The sequence below is a fragment of the Diceros bicornis genome, chromosome 2, assembly GCF_020826845.1.
Source record: "Diceros bicornis minor isolate mBicDic1 chromosome 2, mDicBic1.mat.cur, whole genome shotgun sequence".
NCBI lineage: Eukaryota > Metazoa > Chordata > Mammalia > Perissodactyla > Rhinocerotidae > Diceros > Diceros bicornis.
Window position 1 is genome coordinate 42,738,623 of NC_080741.1, and position 24,381 is coordinate 42,763,003.

The following is a 24,381-nucleotide window of genomic DNA, read 5'->3' on the forward strand; positions in this document are numbered from 1 at the left end:
CTCTGAGGGTTCCTCGTGCAGTTAACACAGTCCTTATTGAGCTCCTACTGCGTGCAAGGTGCGGCACTAGGGGCTGCAGAGACAAGCTTCCTGCAGATGTGGTGGACTCCACCATAATCTAGTGATGGGACACACCATAAACAAGTAACTGCACAGAAACACAGGTACAAATCCAGTCACTGTTGTCAAGAGGAACCGAGAGGATGGAGGGAGAGAGCGCTGAGACAGGTGAGAGCTTGGTCAGCGGGGCAGAAAGGGAAAGCCTTCCCTAGGAGGTGACATGAAACAAAGGCTTGAAAAACGAGGGACTTGGGAGCCATAGGAGGAAGAGCATTCCCGCAGAGGGAACGGCATGCACAGAGGCTCTGAGCAGGAAGGAACTTAGCGTGCTCCAGGAATAGAATACGTCATATGTCTGGAGAACGGTGACTGAGGGGCACAGTGGCAGGTGACTACATGAGAAGTGGATATTGGCCACTTGGCACGTAAGTGTCATCCCCTAAATGATCATTATTGTTCTTATTATTATCACATTATTTCTGCATTTCAGAATCAAGGTCACTGTTTCATCAAGGTGTTCCCCTGTGCGTTGTGAGCTGAACCTCACCGTGTTTGGTCAGCTAGGCTCCAGGCCCAGAGAGCAGCAGCTGCTGCTGTATCACTGAGCCACCTACTCCGATTCCCAGGCCACCCTGTCCCCCACCGGCCGGCCTGTATTTCGGGTCCTCACAGGTGCCCCCTCTCCTTCCCCTCCACACACAGCCAAATGGCCTCACCTTGCTTCTCTACCACTGTCTCAACTCACCCATGGGACATCTCTGGCCCCTCGCTGCATCTTCGGGCTGCCCTGCTCTTCCTCCATCCGAGGCCAGAAGCTCCTTCCCTGAGTGTCCCGCCTCCCCCAACGCTGAAGAGAGCTCAGCGTTTAGCTGAGCTAAGCTCAGCTTAAAACTCCCCAGAAACACACTCTCCCGAGTTTCCTGTCACATCGGCTGGCTGCAGCTCTACACAGTGACTGAAGTGCTTATGCAAACCCCACAAACAGAGAGGCTGGGGAGTCATTGTGGAAAACTTAAGTAACCATAGCAATAACAGAGGGACTGGCGAACATCTGTAGGAATACACATGACCACTACCTTTCCTTTGTATGAACATTATGTGCACAGGGTGTTCATACACTGTGATTTCCTTAGATCCTGTGAGAGCACCCCGCATTATCCCATTTTACAGAGGAGTAAACTGAGGCCCGGCTAGCCTGAGCCACTGGAACACTAAGTGGTGGGCCAGGACTAGAACCCACGTCTCCTGGCTCTGAGCATTTCCTACACTCTGCTGTCTCCTGTTTCGCTGGGAAACCCTGGATGTGAAAAGCCTGCTTTCCCACCAGATGTTCATCAGGGCTCCTTGTCATGCCTACGGCTAACGCTGGAATGGTATTTCTGCCACCTCACAGAGACCAGAGACGCTGTCCGTCATTAGAGATGTGGGACAGTGGGCTCCGGCACCACGAGTCAGAATGACACAGCAGCCATTAGGGCAGCAGTGTCCCCTTTCCACAGCAGGATGGCCAAGGTGCTTTATCCACACTCCTCAGCTGAGCACTGGCCGAGAGCAGCTTAAAATAAATGGCAGTGACGCTTCCCAAGGGGACCTCGCACTCAGCCCTCAGCTCACGGGAAAGAATCCAGTCCTCCTGGGACCCAGGAACAGCTGGTGGCTCTTGTCATGAAGGAGACAGTTAGAGGCACAAGGCAGAGTCGCACAGGATTCCCATTTGGTTTGCTAAAACAAATACCTCTCAGGGTTTTATGTTCTCGTCAGGAAATCTGTCTTGCCAAACACTGCCTCCTGCACAGCAGAATCGTCGCTGTTGCTTCGACACCAACGTAGACAGAGCTGACGCATTTCCTACTTTTTTTTCCTGGGGCAAATAGCAGAATATGATTTGTTTTTAGACTTTGACATAGAATAAGGCCTAATGGAAGTCCATCTCTGATTCTAAAGCCTCTTTTGAATCTCTGGTATACAATCCTTTTGCAAGCTATGTCCACCTTCCCAGGGCATGAGTCCACCTTTGTGGGAGGGGGTGGGAGAGAACCTTGAGGGTGTAAGTTGGAAAAACCTCCATAAAGGACATTGATACACCCCCTTGGGTAAGCTCTCCTCCCGGCAAAACACTTTAACCACCCAGATCATATGGCCTGGCAAGGGATATGACACCTTACAAAAGGGACAAGACCGTTGGCTAGCTCCTATTACTACAACCTTCATCCTTAATTTGGACATTTGTTCAAGAAGGTCCCCTTCTGTCCTTTCCCTGTGAGTTCTCCCCATGCCATGATTTGCAGTATGTAAACAGCATATTTTTGTCAACAATATCAGTCAGGAAGACATGAATGCTTTGTCTTTCTCCATCCACACTTGTACGCATGGGAGCTGCCCCAAACAAAGCAGACTGAATCTGGGAATAAGGAGAAATCCAGCATCCAGCTAGGTCTCTGGCACAGTTTGCCCCTTTGTGCAGCCAATATTATTAGCCCCCAGTTGTCAGTGGTCACATGTGTTCTGTCTTTGAGCCAGCTCAGCATTGGGCGTGTGTTGGGCATCCTGCAGTTTCAGGTCCGTGTCTCTTGGTTTGGTTTAAAGACAAGCACTTTGATTAAAGCTTTTAAAAACATTATCTGGAAGGAGAGCTTGTGCCTTACCCAGCCCTCAGCAGTAAGAATCTATTGAGTCCCGATTAGTTGGCTGTTTAGAAAGGCTTACACCAAGTTCTAGCTGTTCTGGGGGCAAGGAAGCCAGCACACCTCCACCTTCTGAACCCTGTCCTCGGTTGGCTCCAACCACCCATGTAAACAGACTTACAGGATGAATGGAGGTGACCTTCAGCCCCCACACTGACCAGGCCAGGAAGAGAAGCCACAGACCCCCGAGAAGGCTTACTGGAAATGATGGGACCCTCCTTGCCCCGACCTCTTTCCCACCACGCTTCATTCCTTCCTCCGTTCGTCCTTGTCCTGTTGCCCTCCTCTCTTGCCTTCAGACTGCCATGTGATGTCACCACGTGAGTCTTGACCTGGGACAGACACTGGCCTGACTTCCCTTGGCCAGGACCCCTGGCCCTTCCCCTCTAACCAGCACCATAGCAGGTCCAGCCTGGGGCCCTCGAGAGGTGGCACATCCAGTTGACAGGGGTCAGCTTCCACACTGCCCACCCATGTGGGCTAAGCCGATGCTTTCTCCCAGCACCTGCCCCTAGTCTCTTGTGATGAAAGAGCCTGTGCTGGGACCACATCCAAGTGTTAGGAACTGAGAGGGTCTGACCCCGGCCAAGGCCACCATCTTGCACAACCCCAGTGCCCCGTTCATCTAGAATACAATGTGAGTGGCGCCCCCTGGGTTGTGCAGCATGATGACCACAGGACTCACTGCTGATGCGGCCCATGTGGGGAGGACACAAGAACAGCTGTTGGTTAAGGTGCAGACACTATGTTTGCCCATCACATGTTATTTCTTTTACTCCCCACCACGAGATGGGGATGCAGATATTATTGGACCCATTTTACAGATGAGGAACTGAGGCTAAAGCTTGAACGTAAGTTACCTAAGGTCCCACATCCGGTGATTGGTGGGACTGGGAGTTGAATACCTTTTTCCTGCTCCAAAGTCCTTGATTTAGCTTCTTCCTCCATAATGTGAGATCTGTGGACTCAGTGATCACTAAGGTCCCTTTCAGCTCAGAGGTTCTAGGGCTGCGCTGTCCAATAGGGTGGCCACAAGACACAAGTGACTATTTAAACTTAAATTAAAGTTAAGTAAAATTAAAAACCCAGTTCTTCGGTCACACTGGCCACATTTCAAGCGCTCAATAGCACCAGTGGCTGGTGGCTACCATATTGGACAGTGCAGATATAGAATATTTCCATCCTCCCAGGATGGTTTACTACACAGCACTGGTCTAGGGGGTTAGATGAAGAAGTGCTAAACAGAGGGCCTAAATGCAGAAATGCACCTAGACACTGGCCAGAGCCTGGACACGAAGCAGCAGGCCAAGGCTCAGTTCTTGGGGACTTCACGGAACATGGCTTTCCGCCTTTCCATCCGTTGTTCTTGCCCTGGATGCCCATCTGCATCACCTGCCCGAGCCCCACTCCAGGGGTTCTGACTCCCTGGGTCTGGAGTGGAGCCTGGGCATCTGTATACTGACCACAGTCTCCCCAGGTGATGCCAATAGGCTGCAGCTCTTGATGCTGTCTTGAGGAGCGCTCCCTGACCTGCAGACCCCGGAGGGCCCTAAACCTGCAGCCTCCTGGCAGCACTCCCTCCTTTTTCCTCAGCTCTCCAATGACCTGGACTCCTCTGGCTAGGGAATAACTGTGCAGAATCCCAGAGGCTGCAGGCCTCACTGCTTGGGCTTAACTGCAAAACCCAAACTTAATCCACCCCCATTCAGACAGAACGTCTCATCTGTTCTCTTGAAAGAAAGTTCAGCGTGATTGTTCTCTTTTTAATTTCCTCCTTTTTTGTGTGGTTCTCCGCCAGCAGGCGGGTCAGTGCAATCCCACTTTCAAAGCCTTAAGATGCAATATCCTAAAAGGCACTAGTGCAGGGGTTATAATCCATTTAATGCCTGTCTCTCTGGGCGCATGTATATAAAAAAGGCGTCTCCGTAATAATATGGTGATCCTATTGATAATAATAATGACAGCAGGGGCCAGGCACTCACCATGTGCCCAATGACTAAGATGCATCTCTGTCTGACTCTCTCTCGGTCTCTTCTCTATCCCTTTCTGTTTCCCTCAGCCTTTTCTCTTTGTGTCTCTGTCATTTCCTCCCTCCCATTCGCTCTCTCCTTTGACTGACTATAGTGTAGACCTATTTTTTATTGTTGTTATAATTATTGGATTGAATTTAATGATTATGCCTGACCCTACAAAGCATAGCTATATCTCAGTTGTTGATTTGCATGACCACTGTTATGGATCCCTTTGCCCCCAAACTCTTCAAACTAAAATATTTTCTCCCCGTTTTGTGTTATGGGCTCCTTGAAAACAAACACTATTTTGAAGCCGTGACCACTGCCTCGGGAAGCCTGCTCTGTTGGCGATGATGTTAATCATAGCAACAGTATACCATTCTAGGAGGTATAGGTAGAACACGATGCTGCTGCTTGTGAGAGGCAGTGACTGCAAAGGAAGGGATAACAAAGGTAACTGATGCTCACACTGTGTGTTTCGCCCAGAGCTTCAGAGCCAGCTGGTTCTGATGGAAAGTCCTGCTGGGTTGGAGCATGTTCGCCAGGAATGCATTGTTCCCAGGCTTTCAGCAAAGGCTCGGGCTCAGCACTGAGAGGGCACAGACGAGCATCAACTTGCAGCCAGATAGACCCGAGCTCAAACCCTGCCTCTGCCCCCTACCACTCGTGTGCCTTGAGCAAGTTATTCAGCCCTGCCTCAGTTTACTCATGTGTATCCAATCAGATTGAATGAGAGAATGGATATGTTGCTCTGGCTCAGTTGTAGAGCTTAATAAATGCTCTTATTTGGCTAATATTTATCAAGTGCTTTCTATGTGCCAGGCGTGACACTGATCCCTTTACTTGAGGAAACTAAGGCTGAGAACAGTTGAAGTTCCCCCCAGGATCCCACATAGAAGGGGAGGAGCTGGCATTGACCCACAACCTAACACACCACCCGTTAGTTAGTGCCTGAAGAGTTAAGAGGCAGGGCGTGCTTCAAAGCTGAAATGCTCAAGTCTGTGTTTGTGAGGCTTTGCTCGCATGCTAACATTCCTGGACCCATGGACTCCACCAACCATTCCCAGCCCCTCTGAGGAGATGTGCAGACACTGTTACTCAAGCCAGCCCTTCCTGATGTCACCAGCCCTGCTTCCATGGACCTTCGGGTGGGTAAGAGGAGGGAAAGGAAAGCAGAGGCTGTGGGTGGGAAAGACAGGTGGGTACAGAAGGTCCAGCCAGGCTAATGAGCAGATAAATTACTCAAGTAATCCAATCACTTCCCGGGAGCCACTGAGGTTGAACTAACTGGCAAGTAAAAGCATTGTTGTGGCGCCATCTGCTGGGCAATATGTTCATTGCAATGAATTTTTAGCAAAACGAGGTCTGGTTGTCAGAACTAGGGCTTTTCTGCCCTGGCCGGAGACCTGGGCCAGCAGCATCCTGAGACCTGTGGGAGACAGCTTTTTGGAGCTTTTAGTGATTGTCAGGGTAGTTTTCTTCTAGTGTGAAACAATGGCTTGCCTGAACTAGATTATAAAATCCTGGCACCCCCAACTCTCTCATGAAAAACACAGATTCTGTCTTCCCTGTTGGGACCAGAGAGGGACTTTTCGTTTGTTGTTCTTGGCTTTTTTAGGTGAAGGGAGCATTTTTGTCCCATAAAAATGGACCCCAGCCATCTCCTACAGACACACATACGCCATAAAATACTGTTTGAGCCACTGCAAAATAAAATATTAAATGTTATTTTTCCCCTTTTTAAAACATATATTCAGTGATCTACATGAGAAGCTTGGGGATATAAACAGGAAGGCGAGGGTATAGACATGGCTCATGGGAGGCTGCAGTAATACTGCACCTGGCGGTAGGCTGTCAGCTCCCAGACCTGTGTCTTACATCCTATAAATTCAGTAACAAACATGCCACGAGGATCACACCCAAAGACCATCCCTGCCTTCGAGGGGCTCACCGTCTGTGGAAGAGTCAACAAGTTGGGGTATGGCTGTAACAGGGTACGGGAAGATCCTCTGATCTCACAGAAGGGGCACCTTCTTGCCAGTCCAGGGTGGGAGGAATGTCTGCGGGGGTTTACCATAGAAGGATTTTTTTTCCTTCAGTTTTACTGACTTCACTTGCCAGGTGACCATCAGCCTTGCTCTCTGTCCTCTCTGAGAGCCGTGCGTCATCTGTCAAGGATTTAACAAAATCATAGATGGCTCCCCGAACACCCAACCTGAGAAAACCGTGGTTGTTGTCGAGCATCAAAGCTGTTTAGGACCCTAGGACAGGATCAGTGCTTCCTCTGCCCTCGGAATGACGGAAGTGTCACCAGGCTGAAAGCCACTTGACGTGTGTGTGTTAGTCTGGCTCTTCCCCAAGTAAGACCTTGGCCTCCATGATGTAAGTGAGATTGACAGTGAGATTCTTCGTATTTCTTTCTCTTGCTCCCATTTTTTCCCAAGAAGTTAGTAAAAATAATAATGATAATAATAATCGGGCACTTCTGAAAGCCCATCCTGAAACCCTACCCACCCTGTAGCCCACCTCAAATTACATTCACTCCACAGCAAACATTCATTGATCTCTGGTTCTATACCAGTGACTGTGCCAGGGGCTTGGGATGTCACCATTAACAGGCCGTTAGCTGCCCTCAGTGGCTCGCAGTCTAGTGAGGACACCAGGCAAAATTCGATGTTTGCAGAGAAGTGTAGTATAGCACAAGCATAAAGGAAGCCCAAGACTCCAGCCCAGCTTGGGGGAGGGGGTTCCCACAGACCGTGGCATGCATGAACTGAAAGCACACAGAATCTTATAGAATTGATAAGATGAGGAGAGCTCATCGGCCTCTGAGCTGTGTTACCCTGTGACCGCTACATTGAAAGGCAGTCTGGAGGCCCATCATGCTCTCTTCTTTATTCACAGGGATGGGAGGTAGGTTGTGACCCTGGGTACACAGCTTAGAGGGTTCCATGTTTGTTCTGTAAACCCATCTTCCTCCTAGATTGGCCTCAGGGTCTTGTGGGGGGAAGTAGAAGAGGATTTCTACGACTCTTTCTGACCTGGAACTGGCCTGCACTACCCTCTCCAACAAAGTGTACCAGATGCCCTATATTTGAGGGCTCCTGGGCCCTGGCCTGGCCTCTGATGATGAGGAGGCTGGACCTTGATCCTCAGCTATCATCGTGTCTTTTCTCAGACTAGTTAACCATCCTTTGGCGTAAGGCTATGGGGTGCATTGTCCTCTCCCCAAACTCCAGTTATGAAGCTCAGTGTTGTCACCCAAATATCCTGGTGCTGGTGTTTGCTATTTTTTGTTGGTATTCACAAACACCTTTTTTAAAATCCCATGTATTATGCATTTAGTGTGTGCAGGGCAAGATTAAGTTTCCACATCTCTCAAGAAATGAAGTCGCTTGGCCAAGGTGTTATTGCAGAGGTGGTATTGGAGCCCGGTACAGCTGACTCCTCAGTTCAGCTCCAACCACCTGCTCACAGCTCTCCGAAGATGCTCTCCTTCTGTCTCCTGTTCTTTGCACCTGTGGTGGGAGAGGAAGCAGATTACCAGGATGAGCCCGTTTCTCCCTGGGAGAGAAGGCAGTGGGGCTGTTGGTGTTGAGGACGGCTAGCAGGTGGTGACAGACTGCTCAGGGGCCTGAGAGATCCGTCCTTTGTTTCATGTTGTGGTCACAGATGCTTTCAGAGGCTTTGCCCTTTCCCTCCTCAGCCTATCAATATAAAAAGAATAAAATAAATCACCAATAAAAGATAATTCCTTCATTGAATGACAAAGGAAAAGATTAGTCTCCTATGATGAAATTCTTTCTATATAACATTTGAGCTTCAAATTCTCTATAGATGATATTTGTAACATATGTGTGTGACACAATTCAAACATATTTCCTGTCAGTCATTTGAAACCCCATTTTTACCACTTCTCCTTGGGCTGGAGTTAATTTTCCTTTCTTTAATTCAGACACTAAATAGGAATATGTTGCAATAGTTCTAGGCTTGTGGACTGCCCATACTCGGCTGACATATCTATTGCAGCACTTACGTTGTGCTATAACTTTCTGTTTACACCGCTGGAACTCTCAGGTTTGGAGGTCTGTGAGGGGAAGATGCTTTCATTTTTCATCACAAACAATTGGACCTAAGAGATCTTGGCTGGGAGAAGGGCTGGGTAAGAAGGAGCCATATGAGAACTGGCTCTGTCGGATTCCACTATGTCGCTTATGCTTTCCCGTGGTCCTGGCCAGCTTGGAATGGAACAAACAGGGAACCATGTGTGCCATTAGATAGCATTATGTACTGATTTGCAGCTTTTAAGCCTCAACTCAAGAAAAGCCAATACCATCAAACATGTCTCCTCCACGCTGTCCACTGTCTGCCGAATAGCTGAAGGCATCCATCCCAGTGACTGTGCCTTCTGAGTTCACCCCCTCCCCTCTTTTCTTTCCCCAGCGGTCCCAGTCTGCGTTCTCACTCACCAGAGAAGATGCCCTGAAGACCTCTTCGCTGGAGGCTGCGTCGAGGCAGCCGAGGGACCAGAGCCAGCAGCCAAGGGAGGAGTGGGCTTTGCCCAGCTGGAGGAGCGTGGACAGGCTGGACGAGACAAGTAACTGTTTTAAGCGGCGTCTGGTGGGTCTGTGGGTTTCAAAAGTGCTGTTCGGAGGCCTCTCGGCCATTGCATGGCCCCTCAGCTCTTCCTCCCGTCAGTGTGAGTGGGTGTGTGCCCCTGTGGGGCAGCTGAGCCACCAAGTCACGAGGCCTCTGGCACAGCACGCAATATACAATGTGGTCGTGTTTTCCGCTTGGGCTGTTTTCCTGCTGAGACCTGTGGGACGGTGGCGGGCTCCTGGGCAAGTGTGTTATAGTCACTCAGCTGCACAGCCCCACTTCAGCTGCGGGTTCTATGTGGACTAGGAGCAAGTGTCCCATGTCAGCCAGCAGTGCTACTCTAACCCAGCGGGGCATTTTCATGTTCAAAGGGATGTGAGTCCCAGCACTGGTCTGGTTTTAAGAGTGTCCTTTCTAAAACCTGACACATTAGTTAAGGTAACACTCGCTGCTATAACAAGCAAACCAAACATTTAGGTGTCTTAACGCAATAATTCTCTTTCTCATCACCCAACAGTGCAGTGCACTGTAGTGTCCTGGCTGTGGAGGCCTTCAGCAGCCAGAGGCTCCTTCCACCTGCCTAGAGGGCAGGCGGGCCTCTAGGGCCACTGAGTCTTCCGCTGGGTCATTCGTATTCTGCCAGCAGATGGAGGAAGAGGGAACGGAGAAGGCAGCACACTTGCTTCCTAACCACCTCAGCAGGGAAATGGCACACACACCACTCTCCCGTCCATGGGCAAGAACAAGTCATGTGGCCCCATTTCATTGGAGGGGGCCTGGGAAACGTAGTCCTGGCTGGGCAGATGCAAACCAGCAACACGGCTGCGCCATGAAAGAGCCAAAGCGCACGAGTCTTTGATGGGCAGCTGGCCATCCCGGTCACCCCTGAGGGTGACATTGCTGTCCCCTCTTCATGCTCATGCTCCTGGAATCTCCTACCTCTACATGGGGCAATTGAACTCGCCTCCCTGGAAGATTCCTCAACATCTATGACACACAGTCCTTTATAAAGCTGTCAAGTCATATAATCCCTCACAACGAAGAGGCTCAAATTAGCTGAGTCACTTTCCCAAAGCCACACATCAGAAGACTGTGAGATGCTTGGAACCACATGGGTGATGGCTAAGAGCCGTGAACCCCCCGGTGCTCAGGCCAGGTGGTCTCTTGGGCCCCATAACTGTGGGAGTAAAGATGCTCAGGCCACCCCAGCACAGCTCTGTTCTCTCTTCACCTAAATACACATGCTGTATACTGGAAGCCAGGCACATTTGTCCTCGCAAGAAGAAACCATTGTTATATAAACTCATGTTATATGTCAGATATAGACTCCTTTCCTGAACAACAACAAATTTACAGCAAAATATTCATTTTAGAAAAATCATTTTTAAAGATTGTGCTATCATTTCTATTCTATAGGGGAGAAGAGTTAACTAACAGCTATATAAACAAATTCTATTGCTATCACAATGCAGAGAATCAAAAATCATTAAATATTTTTTAACAGTGATTTTAAGATTTTCAAAAAGAGATCATTTCTATGTTGACCTCTTAGTACCTATCAGTAGAAACTGCAGAGATTCTGTGAGCACATGAAGTTTTCTTTATTTATGTGTATGCTTTTTGTTTTGGTTTTTAAGTTCGTTTTCCTTTCTAGATATGCTTTTCTTTCCCCATGCTGCCCAGCATATCCATATTTGTTCATTTATTCTTATTCTTTCTTTTTCTCTCTATCTCTTACCATGAATTGAAAATTCCCACAAAGAAGGGACTTTCAGATTCCACAAGGCATATAAGAATATCATATAATAGATCTTCAATAAACAATAATAATGACCTTTTAAAATCACTGTACAATGTACAGAGTCTATCTGAGGGGAGTGCTTTATTTACTCCTCCAACAATATTGCTGAGCTCTGTCATTGCCTTGTGTGGCAGATGAGAACCTTGAGGGACAGGGAAGGTGAGAGACTTGTCCAGCATCCCACAGCTAATGTGGTCCTCAAACCCAAACACCATGGCTCCAGGTAGCAGGCTTCTTCAGCTCGTGCATGATGGCAAGTGTCTCCCCACCATAAAAACAAACAACAACAACAAAATAGCATTTCAAAATTCAGACTTACAAACACAAATTTAGAGGATGTTATAAGCTCTTCTAAAAGACATTCCATTTCACAAAATAGTTCTCCACTGAATTATGAGCATTCTAGATAAATCTACAAAGGATTTTCACTTTCAAGACATGATTTTTTACCTAATTTTCTGTAAAAAAAAAAAAAAAGGCACCCATGTATAATTTATCAGTTGTATACATATAAACGTAAAACTTAGTTCAACAGCATCACGCGCACAAAAAGACTTCAAACTCTGCTCTAAAATCCATGCATTTGTCAGGATAGAGATTTTTAAAAATATGTATAAAACACTTGTGTAGAAAACTGGTGGGTTTTCTGAGGAACGCTCAGCTTCAATGTGCTAAAATGTCCAGGCCAACCCCAGAGGTCGTGAAGGATGTCTGATGTGCTTAGCAGGAAGCAGATTATTCCCAGGGCATTGCTCAGTCTCGGCAGAGCAGAAATGTAGAACAGAGGAGGCCCAGAGGTGGAAGTCATCTCAGAAGGTTAATGTCCACTGAGCTATTTTCAGCAGTTCTGTTTATGCCTTAGAGGAAGGGTTGGTTCCAGCGCCTGATAGCCCACAGTTGGGGTCAGTCTTAGGGACACTGTGGGCTGAGTAAACCACAGCAACTCCCCTTTCAATCTTGACAGGGCTTACAGCAGTTAACAGATGTCCTCCAGAACACATTTTCTCTTTATAGACTTTGATTGAGCGTCTGCTGTATGCACAGTGTGTGCTCAGTGTTGGGGAGTAGAGATCAGGGGACAGTCCCCGCTCTTGAGTTGCTCACTGACTGTTGCCTGCTCGATCATGAAAGAGTGAGAATTCGGAGAAAGGAGAAGTTGGAGGGGAGCAGGGTCCCAGAGGGATATTCCCAGTGGACTAAGAGAATGTGCTGTTAGAGCCCAGGCACAGCTTTGAGCAGTTCCGACAATGCAGCTTGACAACCAGGGTTTTCATAGGGTTGGGTATTTAGAGAGCCATCTGTGCTTTTGCTGAGATAAAAGTTGGCCAACTTCTAGCTTCCCCAGAGGAACATGGCAGTGTGGGATTATAAAAGGCAGGAAAAGAGAGGAGCCAGCAATGGGCTGAATCCCAGCCCACCATATAGCAGGTGTGGGAGGCAGGTCCAGGACCACATTTACAACTCAGTCAACCTGGAGCCAGGCACAGAGTGGCGTTACCAGGGGCCTTCCCTCTCTGGCTTGCTCCCATGGCCCCAGGAGAGGGTGCACAAAGTAGGGCTCACAGAGAGCCCCCCATCAACAGCCTATCTTGATCCTACAGCCTGGGGGTACTGTGTTCATTAACAAGTAGTCTTTCCAAACCCAGGATGGGATGCAGAACCAGGGTCTGGGGGTACAGCAGCGAAGAAGACGCTGCTCTGCCCTCAAGGAGCTCACAGTCAGGCGGGGGGCGGGTAGACAACCAAGAAAATAAACTACTGTAGTTTGTGTTAAAAAATGAAAGCCTTTTGGCAAAGCTCAGAGAACAGAGTAGCCAGCTCCTCAAGGAAAGAATGCCAGGGATCTCCACTGAGGAGCAGCGTGTGAGTCGAGTCTCTGAAGATGGTCCAGAGGGCAGACCTAGCAACTAATTGTAATACCCATAGGACACACCTCTCCCCTCAGAGTGAACACACTCCACAGCTGGGGCTGAGTCTGCTTTGCATCGTGTGGGTGTCTCTGTTTGCAGACTCTAATAGGAAGCTCTGAGGACTGTATTTTATTTGGAGGTGAGCCCAGGAAGCACAGAGAGGGGAGTGGGGACATGAGACAAGGAAGGGAAGGCAGGCAATAAACGACTCGTTATCAAGCAGGGTACCACCGTGGGTGACTGGAGCTTGTCCCCACTGGGGAACTCTGAGAGCCCGCATGGAATACTATACGCACCTGCCTAGCAGGCAGGGGAGCAGGGGTACTTATCCACAGCTCGCCCAGTCTGCTCCCAAGAGGCGGTGATTCCAGCCTGCCCTGGGACAGCCAGTGCAGCTCTGGTAACCGGAGCAAGCCTCAGGCAAAGAACTGCAAGTGCTGGCAGTTGGGAGCCCAGAGGGTGTGCAGTGAAGTAGCAAGGGCCAGGGTTATGGGAGGGGCACCCACAGGGTCAGCCACAGGGGAAATCCATATTGTCATTTAGCGGCCATTAATAGCTTCACTGAGCGAGAGCCTGAGCATTTCTGGAGAAACGCAGATGGGCCCTCTAGTCCCTGCCTTCCACACCTTCTGACTAATGATCTTGGGATATGGCATTGGGAGAATGCCAGCAAAATAGAACCCTTTTTTCCCAGAAGACCTACTGTTACCACCATGCCGAGTAGAGCCCATAACATGTAAATGGTGATAACACCCTAGTTAGCCTCTCCTCTGAATGTTTACACAGTCAATGAAAATAGTGTTGCTGTAGTAATGAATAATAACTATAGGATATAAATGTATCTGCTTTCTACATACATATATATGGAGTACGTAGGTGCTGATCCATAGTCAGGTGTTAAATAGTAGTAGTATAATCCAATTCAACAGACGTCAGATAACAATAGCCGAGGGTCCTCAGTGCAGCAGGCACTATGACCAATGCTGTCCATATGTTGTCTCATAATAATCCTCCGACAGCCGGGGAGGGTCACACCGTCCCCATTGGCGGGTCAGGAACCAGGCTGCGAGGTGCTCTCTGACCAAGGTCAGCTGCTAGGAATTGCAGTATGTAACTGGAGCTCAGCCCCGGACCTGCCTGAGTCCAAAGTTCTTGTTCTTTGCCCACACTAAAGCAGCCTCAGTTCTGGGCACGGGGAAAAGAGCTATTAGGAATTTATCTTCTGCTCTGAGCAGGCACATGAAACACACTTCATGAGCATCACCTCATTTAATCCTGACAGCGACCCAGGGAGGTATTAGCCATGCCCTTCGCACCAATGAGAGGACGGAGGCTGCGAGACTCACATAGCTGCTAAATGGGTGAGCAGGCTTTCCACCCAGGCCCTCTGACTTCACAGTCTCTGCTCTTTCTGTTGCTCAAGTGGCTCTGGGACAGAGTGAGCTAGAGAGATGACTGAGATCCAGACCCTGCCACAGGGGCCTGTCATCAGGGAGGAAGGCTCAGTTGTGGCGTGATCAGCCGGAACACAGTTGGATCGTGGAATGAGCCAAACTGTCACACTAGGAGGACTCAGGGAAGGAGGAGGCCACATCTGGGCAGAAAGACGAGAAAGTACTCTAGGAAAAGGGGGGCAGAGGAGATGAGGACCACTGGGGCTCCACTACATGGAGATGGTGGAGGTAGTGGGGAGGGACACTGAAGGTGGAGGGAGCAGTGGGAGGAAGACAGGACACAGCCCCTCAGGCTCCCGGGAGGACTGTGCTTAAAGCCCCACCTCCTGACTTGGAAGAAAGGGAACTCGATGTCCTGCCAGCCTGAGCTGCAGCCAGGCAGTAGAAGTGGGCTGGGTCGCTGAGTGGAAAACACGTTCAACCAGCATCTGAATCCCCTAAGGCTGTGGTTCTGAAACAGTCCTGGCAAGTACAGTGCTCTGTGGACACCGTGAAATACTGATAAATTTAATTTTATTATATGAAGTAGTAATAGTTTAATTGGTAGAAAATTGTGTGTTTGCAGTAGCATCTAGTAGGACACTGCCTCAATGTCCTACCACTGCTGGTGTCTACACACAAGTTGAGGAATGGTCCCCTCCAAAGCCCTGGGGCCCTCCTCACCCATCCCCAGGAAGCCCTGCAAGGTTCCTAATAAAGGAAAACAGCTTCTTTTGGCAACTGCTGTGCCTGGGGCCGCAGGGCTGGGCCTGGTACCCGTAGCTAAAGGATGTCATGTCATTTTACTCCCACTCCCCAGGGACATGGGCAGAAAACATCTTCCTGTTTGCCTTCAGCAAAAACAAAACAAAGCAGCTTTTACTGCCTCCCCCCCACCCCCCGCCCTGGCATGCAGATCAATGCTTGGGGACCCCGCCACCAGTTATCACAGATGCTCTGAGCCCCGTTTAGGCCAGTCAAGACCATGACCCCAAACTGAGACCTGCTCCAGCCTGCCTTTGCACAGTGCCTTACCACCGGCCCAGGGCTTCCATGGCACAGTTGACAACCAAGAGCTGCCTGGGGTCGGGTGGAGATGCACCCATCCTGACTCGGCCAGGCTCTGCGGCTTTGACAAGTCACTTAACTTCGCTCATCTTCGTTCCCTCCTCTGTAAAATGAAATTGGAAATACCAACCTCTTTCTGCCTCAAATCTTTTCCAGAATGAGGCATGTGCCTTGAGTTGAAAATAAACTTACATGCAGAGCAGGAAAAACTCTGTTATTCCTCTACTACTCACATAGAACACATCTGTGACCAGAGGTGTGGGTTTTTCCCCATACCAGCCAATTCTCTGACACTAGCTGGTGTCCTACAATTCAGTTCAGTTCTGACGCTCCCTCGCTGGAGTTAATGTCAGAGCCCACAGTTAAAGGTTCAGTCCCACATGACTCCAGATGCCAGCTCCAAGTCCCCAGTTGATCCCTGTACTTTTGACCAGCTATAAATGGGGTTCCCATGACCTTAGGTTCAATAATTTACTAGAACAGCTCACAGAACTCAGGGAAACTCTTATTATTTTTACTGGTTTATTATGTAATAAAAGATACGATAAAGGGTACAGATGAACAGCCAGATGAAGAGGTACATAGGGCAAGATCCAGAAGGGTTCAGAGCACAGAAGCTTCTGTCCCCGTGGAGTTGGAATGAGCCACTCTCTCAGTGTGTGGACATGTTCACCAACCTGGAAGCTCGCTGAACCCTGTACTTTGGGAATTTTTATGGAGGCTTCACCACATAGGAGTGATCCGTTATTAAGTCATTTCCCAGCCCCTCTCCCCTCTGTGGAGAATAGAGGTAGAGCTGAAAGTTCCAATCTTGTAATCATGGCTTGGTCTTTCTAGTGACCAGCCCACCTGCTGGAGCCCACCACCACCAAGAGTTGCCTCATTACAACAAAGGACACTCCCATCACCCAGGAAATTCCAAGGGATTTAGGATCTCTGTGTCAGGAACTCTAGTCAAAGACCAAATATTAGAAGAAACTGAGGCAGAGACGAGTATGTGTATGTGTGTGTAAACATATGTATCTTATTATTTCACACATGCCATCTCACGAGGCTGTGGTGAGTGAGACCTGTAAAAGGGCCAAGGGCAGGACGTGTTATCCTGTGAGGTAGGCCAGGGCAGATGACAGAGTCATCTCCCATCCGATGAGGGGAAATGAGGATCTAAGAGACAAACCGTGGCCCAAGATCAAAGAGCTAGAACCTGGGGCTGCCAACAGCAGCCCTCTCCTCTCTGCTTCTATACTCAAGCCAGCCTAGGGCAGGAGGGGGCAATTCTGAGGAGACTGAAGTGATCAGCAGACCCAGGTAGACATTAAATAGGAGCCAGATCTCCGACTCTCTCTCCATCTGTGAAGCTCTGTGGCCCTGTGTGGTGTCAGGGGACTTCCGGGGACCTTTAAACTCTGTCCCCCAATTAGATGTGCCCTCCTGGACTTCCTAGAGTCAGCTGCTCCCCAGGACCCCCACAAGCCAGTCATGGGAGGTGACAAATGGTGACAAGGTGACAAACCCCACCTTGCTCTGGGTGGTAACAGCCCCCTCTGGTTTCTCTCTCCCTCCCGCCCACAGACATGGCCCCGGTTTTACAGAGCCCTGACGGGAACTGGGTGGCCCTGAAGGATGATGCCCTGCCCCCCACCCGCCTGCTGACCAGACCTAAGAGTGGCACGTTTCAGGCCCTGGAGGCAGCCTCCAGCGTGGCGTCTGCCTATGATGAGATGGGCTCCGACAGTGAGGAGGACTTTGACTGGAGTGAGGCCTTGAGCACGCTGTGCCCGCAGCCCCGGGGCCTGCCCAGGAACCCCCAGCCCCAGCCCACGCAGGCCCGAGGCTCAGACCAAGGCCCCTCAGCCACCTCCGCCTCCTCTGGGCTCTCCCCCAACCTTGAGGCCATGTGCTCTGACTCAGAGACCTCCTCGGCAAGCTCTTCTCGGGAAGCTGGGCAGCGGGCCAGACTGTCCTGGTTGCAGAGGAAGACCCCCAGGAACCCCGCAGCCGAGAAGATGTACCTACAGGGAGAGCTAGACGTGAACTTCAACCCCCAGACAGCCAGCAGGGAGACCTCGGACAGCAGCGAGCCTGAGGAGGCCCCCCACACTGCAGACCGGCGGGCCAGGAGGTGGAGAAGGGCCCGGCTGGGCTCAGAGGAGCCAAGCAAGGAGTTATCTTCCCCCAACGCCCATCCCTCGGAGCTGGACACCCATCAGGTAATGAAGCTGGGTGCGAGCAAGCACACACACACTTTTCAGTCGGATGTGCCCTCCTCCAAGCAGGAGTGGCATAGAGAGCCCTGGATTTAGCATGCACAGACCCAGATTCTCATCTTGGTTTTGCTGCTAAGTAGCTGAGTGACCTAGTCAGGTCTCATCAACTCTCTGGGGCTCCATGTCATCCTCTCTGGAGATGAGAGCTTAGAGTTCAAAGTGGGTTTGCAAAGTGTGGCCCCCAGACCAGCAGCATCAGCACAACCTGGGAACTTGTTAGAAATGCAGATTCTCAGGCCCTGCCCCAGACCTGCTGAATCAGAATCTCCGGGGGTGGGGCCCAGGCATCTCTGTTGTGACAAGCTCTCTTGGTGATTCTGCTGTGCATTAAAGGTTGAGGGCCACTGGCTTAGGGTTAAGAATATGGGGTCTAGGGTCAGTCTGCCTGAGTTCAAATCCTACTGTGTGACCTTGGGCAAGGCATCTCTCTAGGTCTCAGTTTCCTCATCTGTAAAATGGAACTAATATTAGAACCCACTTCAAAGAATGGTTGTGATGAGTGGATAAGATGATGTTCATAAAGTGCTGAGGTCTGCCCGAGACACAGCCCAGGCCTCAGTAAATGTTATTTCAATATGACAATTCAGGGCACGCTTTACTAACATTCTGTGATTCTTTAGTCCACATGATACCCTTTCTCAGAATCCTCGGTGGCTCTGCCCACACGGTTTCATTCATGAACTTCTTTGACGATGTGATTGAAGCTACAGACTCTCCCTAGAACAATGCACCTCTACACACACACACACACTCACACACACTCACACTCACATACCATTTTACTTACAATCTCAGGTAGTTCTTTGACCTCAAACCAGATTAATATTATATTCTCTAATTACGCCTGCTTGTTCCCAGCTCTACGCCTGTGATCACGCTATGCCCTTGCCCTCTCTCGCCTCTTCCTGGTGAAGTGCTGTGATCACCGTGGACTGAATACCAAACTTTGTGGAACACACTCTGGCCTTCCCATAACAATATTTTCTAAACTCAAAAGTGACAGGTGTAGCCTGGAAAGATTAAATGACCTTATATAAGCAGTAGATTGCAATATTGGAAAACGAGAGTCTTATGGAAGATCTAGTTGCGTTGCCTCTGCCTTCTGTAGGCACATCATCATCACTTGCTCGCAATACTATCAACTTGACTTTTTCGGCTCCTGGAGAAACCACACCCACTTCCTGAATGCCATTGCATCTCCTCTAATACCCAGCTACCATGCACTGCATTCTTAGTTTGGGTTCCACCAAAAGTAAGTCCTGAGTCAAGGATCTGGGTGTAGCTTTATGTGGGAAGAGATCCCAGGAAGCCCAAGAGTGAGACAGGGAAGTGAGAAAGGCCACTTAACGTACAGTGTAGGCACCTGGGGCTCCATCCCACCAGGGACCCTCTGAGAAGCCATGTGGATCACAGCTCAGAATTCTCCTCCAGAAGACAGGGAGCAATTATCCACAGTCTCCATCTCCCAGTGGTAGAGAGTGGTCCCACCTAGCGTGGGCATTAACTCCATACACAGCCAGGTTTGCATGGATGGTGCCTGAGAAGTCCCTCAGATGGACAAGAAGAGGGAGACCCAGGTCTGAAGTGGGAAGCTCTGAGTGGGCCAGAAACTGTCCCCCACAGCTGCAGACAACTCATGTAGGTCCAGGGAGTACAGGCTGGGGCATCACCAGCATCTGCTACAATGACCTTCTATGAATGCAACAGCCAGATCCCTGATCCTGGGGCCCCCTGAAGATAGTTGTGGACTCAGAGGTCCTCGGGTCACAGAATTTGGCATCAGTCATGCCTGGCCTGCTAATGTATTGCCTGGAAAATATCCCTTATTAGGTCTAAGCTCTCATTTTCTCCTCTGTAAAACAAGATCATTACAAATCTGCCTCGTGGGTTGTTGTGATCACAGAGTAGAAATATAAAGTTCTTTTCAACTGTGAATCATTATTATCTAGCTCAAGTAGAGTCTTTTCCAGAGTCTCTGGGTGACTTGCCTCAAGGAATATTCTTGAGGGTTGTCTACGTGATTCACTTGCAAGTATAAAATGCCACGTCTCCACCACAACTTTGTGCCCGAAGCTTCCTAATTATTCTGAGGTGGCTTGAAAGTTGTATTCTGGTGTTAATCTTTGCAAGGCATCCACAGCGAGACGGTAGGGACCAGCAGAAAGGCACTGGAACCAGTGTTGCCTCTGCCTCCCTGGCAGTGTCCTCTCCTCCCCGTTAGGTGGCGATGGCGTTGCATTTTCGGAGACTTCAAAACCTTGGTCCTCTGCATCCTCCCTTCTACTTAGTTTACTATGGCAGTTCTCTTCTCAAAAAAAAAAAAAAAAAATACACATCGCATATATATGTATGTTTTTAACTGTTTGCATACTTTTTATTTAAGTAAATGAACATAATGTAAAAAATATTAAAACATACAAATATAGTCCCCCTTGACCACAACCTTAAATCCCTGTCATCTCCCCGAAAATGACTACAGTTGTATTTGTGCATTCATATACGTATAGTACATTTAAAAACATAGTTCTATAAATGTATCTGTGTTTTAGCAAAATCAGCATCTTACTCTGCATCTTATTCTGCCTCTTTCTTTTAACAGCAAGTGATAGAGATGTCAGCGCATGTCTACATATAGTGCCTGCAAAAGATTGCATTGCTGTGGTCCCCAGGGGGAGCGTGGGAGTGGGAGCAATCTGTCCAGGGTGCAAGCATTAAGGCTGCATTGACTGTAGAGAATTTTAAAACAATAAGTCCAATAAAAATCCATCTTTTTATTATCACCTTGCACCATGCACGGAAAATTCTAAGCAAAGTTAGTGATAAAAGACTTTTCCCTGCTGGGGCAGGCTATTCCCAACATCCCGCCCAACCCCCTTGGTTCACCATTGGTCCATGGTGGGCAGGAATTAACAATCAATAGTTCCCATGATGATGAATATTTAAGACTTTTTCAATGTTTGATGTTATAAACAATACCGCAGAGGATATCATTGTGCAAACCTCTTTATACAAGAAGTAGAATTGCTGACTTGAGATGTATATAGATCTTTAATTTTAATGAATACCTGCCAAATTAAGCTCCCAAAACTTCATAGCAATTTACTCATGGCCACAGCACTATGTTTTCTCGTATTGTCAACAATACTTAGTATTGTCAGTCTGTTAAACCATTGCCAACTGTATGTGAGGAAAAATATATATTTCTTTTTCGTTAACATTTTCATAGTTACTACTGAGGTTGAGCATTTTTTCTTATATTTAAAGCTATTTGCATTTTTTCTTCTGTGAAAGATACATTTATATGTTTCTTCTATTATTTTATTGGACCATTTGTCTTTTTCTTATTGATTTTTAGGAATTAGTCTTATTTTCTAATTATATTGTATATTTTAATTCTTTGATGGTTACACGTTGAAAATATTCTCCCTTTGTCTATCACTTTTGCCTTAACTTTATTTAAGTATATTTTACATGCAAAACGTTTTGTTACTAATAATTTATCAATTATTTTTGTTAATAATAATTTATCAATTATTTTCTGTCTTTTTATTTTGTACTGTGTTTAAGAAGGTTTTAAATCCCTAAGGTTATAAGAATATTTTTCCATTTTTTTCCTAATATTTTTTACTTTCGTATTTTAAGTTTAGCCGTTTAGTCCATCTGTACTTTACTTTTCTGGATGATATGAGGTAAGATCTAGCCTTATTTTTTTCAAATTAAATATTTGTCACCAAATCATTATTAAATAATTCATCCTGTATCTGCTGGCTTCAGCTGCCTCCTTTATATATATTAACCTTCTTTTATTTCCAAGAACTGTTTTTTTTTTTTCACTCTATTTTGTTCCATTGACCCAGAAGTGCCATTTGTGTACAAATAGAACTTTAATTATAATAACTTTATATTTTGATATCTGATAGATGGTATTCCTTTCACTGTTGTTTTTGTTAATGATATTTTTTAAAGTATCTTGACTTTTATCAATCCTTTACTCATATAAATGATTTTTTAAAATCTGCTCTTCAAATTGCAAAAAAAAAAAAATCTTTTAAAATTTTGATTGGATTGCTCCAAATGTATTTATCTATTTGGGAATAATTTATATCTTTATAATATTGAGCCTTCCCATCCAAGGGTGTCATACTTGTCTCTATTTATTTACTTCCAGTAAAGTTTTGTAGATTTTTTTCAAAGCTCTTATACTTTTCTTGTGAAGTAATTTTTAAGTTTGTTATATATTTTGTTCCTATTATGAATGAGATCTTTTTTTATCTACTACATGTTCTAATTGGATTCTGCTGGTGTATTGAACACTATTGATTTTATGTTTATATTTTATAACTTAGCACCCTAATATTTTCTCTTATTAATTCTTATAGTCTTTCAGGTGATTCTCTTAGCTATTCCAGGAAGATAGGCATATTGTCTACAAGTAATGACATTTTTATCTTTCCCTTTCCAGTATTTATACTTATTTCTTTTGCTTGTCTTATTGCACTGGCGACAATCTCTGCTACACTGTGACATGGTAGTGACATCTGGCATCCTGTCTGTCCTGCTGCTGTCCTTAGTCACTTGATTCCAGTGTTTCACTGTTAAGTGTGATGCCTCCTCTAAGTTTAGTAGACATTATCAAAATAAAGAAGGGTCTGTCTGTTCCTAGCTTCCTGAATGACTAAAGTCAGGAATGTGAGTTTTATCAACTACTTCTTGGTATCTATTGAGATGATCATATGCTTTTTCTTCTATAATCTGTTAATGTTGTAAATCACCTTAATAGATTTCTTAAGTCTGAATCATCTTTTCATTTGTGGCATAAATCTTATTGGATTGTGATTCCTTTCTATAAAAACTGGTTTCTATTTGCAAGTTTCCATTTTGATGCTATCTTGTTCAGTTTTGGTATCAGGTTATACTAATGACTTGGCAAAGATTCTCTATTTTTTACTATTTTCTAGAACACTTTATATGACATAATAATTTTCTGAAAGTTTGGAAGAATTCACCTATAAAGCTATTCAGGTCTGCTCCTACTAAAAGACAGACCCGGATAGCTTTAAAGACAAATTTTATATATGAAATATTTTATATATTAACATATGTAGAATACATATATATTAAAAATATACTAGCAAACAAGAAAGTAAAAGGAAGATATTAATTAATATAAAAGCAGAAACAAAAAACCCTTGAGATTAATTAATAAAATGAAAAGCTGGTTCATATATATATATAGTGTATCTAATGAATTTTCCCCCAAAATGCAGTTTTGTTTGCATCCCACAGGCTTTGATATATAGTGCGCCTATTGTCAAACTTTTCTAAGTAAATTATCATTTCCAATGTGATTCTCATTTTAATCAAAATTACGAAGTAATTAAAAGGGTAGGTAACTTTTTGCTTTGTTGTTTTGTTTTGTTTTGCTTTTGTCACTAATTTTTAGTGTTACAGCATTATGAGCAATGAATATGGCTTATGTGATTTTGATATTGGGAATTTGTTGAGATTTCCTTTGTGACCTAATATGTGGCCAATTTTTGTGACTGTTTCATGTGTTTTTGAAAAGAACACATACTCTGTTCATTGAGGACAAGACTGTATGTACATATGTACATTGTTCTGGGCGTTAACAAGACAGACCAGGTCCTGCCTCCTGAAGCTCATGTTCATTTGCCTTCATGTCTGCCACTCTTCATTTCCCTAATTCCGCACCCTTATTTACTGTTATCTTCATCCTTCCGTGGTTTTCTTACTTTCTATTTCTTTAGAGTCTGGCAAGTTGCCCAGAAGGTGCAGCAATGTGTCTCTACCACTTCACTCCCTGCTGGACCCTTCACCTCGCAACCATGATTAGTGGTTAAGCCAGCTGAGAGCAGAAGACCTTTCCCATATTCTCTAACTTCATCCTCAGCCTCAAATCTCCGCTCACATGTAACTTTGCATATGGGATCTCTCTGTGATCTGTTATCATAGACTGCTGGACACGTTCTTCTGTCCTCCAAAACCCAAGTCCCCTGATGCCACAGATGGGATGAAATCTGTGGGTCAGAATCTCTTCCTCCAACACTCTGCAGCCAATATTTCACTCCCTCTTGGCATTTAGTGTTGAATAGCAGCCTGCAGACAACCTAACTTTTCCTTTATGTATAACATTTTTCTCTTCTCTTAGGCATTTGTTTGATCTGTTGTATCTTTAAAAAGCACACATTTTTACAGAATGGTAAGTGTGTACTCAATCCACACTGTTGCACGTAGTATGTGTGCACTCAGGTATTTTTCAATTCACGAGTGTTTTCTTTTGTCTTTTGATTATTCCCTCTTCCAGGCCACCCGTAATTCATGTGCTGAATCTTGATTCTCTGTCTCCTAGGTCTATGATCTCTTATTGCTTTCCCATTTTGATCTTTCCTCAGCCATCTGGGAAACCTTCCAGATTTGTCCTCCACATCGCTCATATGCTTTCCCAAGATTAATTCTGCTGTTACTGTCTTCAAATACAGGTTCTAATCCTGCTGCTGTATTTTCACTCTTTCTGCAATCTTTTGTC

General features: G+C 46.6%; 1 protein-coding gene across 3 annotated transcripts in view; it reads left to right on the plus strand.

Annotated features, from left to right (window-relative positions):
* Positions 1-24,381, plus strand: part of MYRIP (myosin VIIA and Rab interacting protein) — a 347,012-nt gene that overhangs the window by 273,585 nt on the left and 49,046 nt on the right. For all 3 annotated transcript variants that reach the window (XM_058555496.1, XM_058555498.1, XM_058555497.1), the window contains exons 9-10: positions 9,200-9,353; positions 17,140-17,777. In XM_058555496.1, the coding sequence (XP_058411479.1) occupies positions 9,200-9,353; positions 17,140-17,777 (792 nt within the window). The remainder of the gene's footprint in view (positions 1-9,199; positions 9,354-17,139; positions 17,778-24,381) is intronic.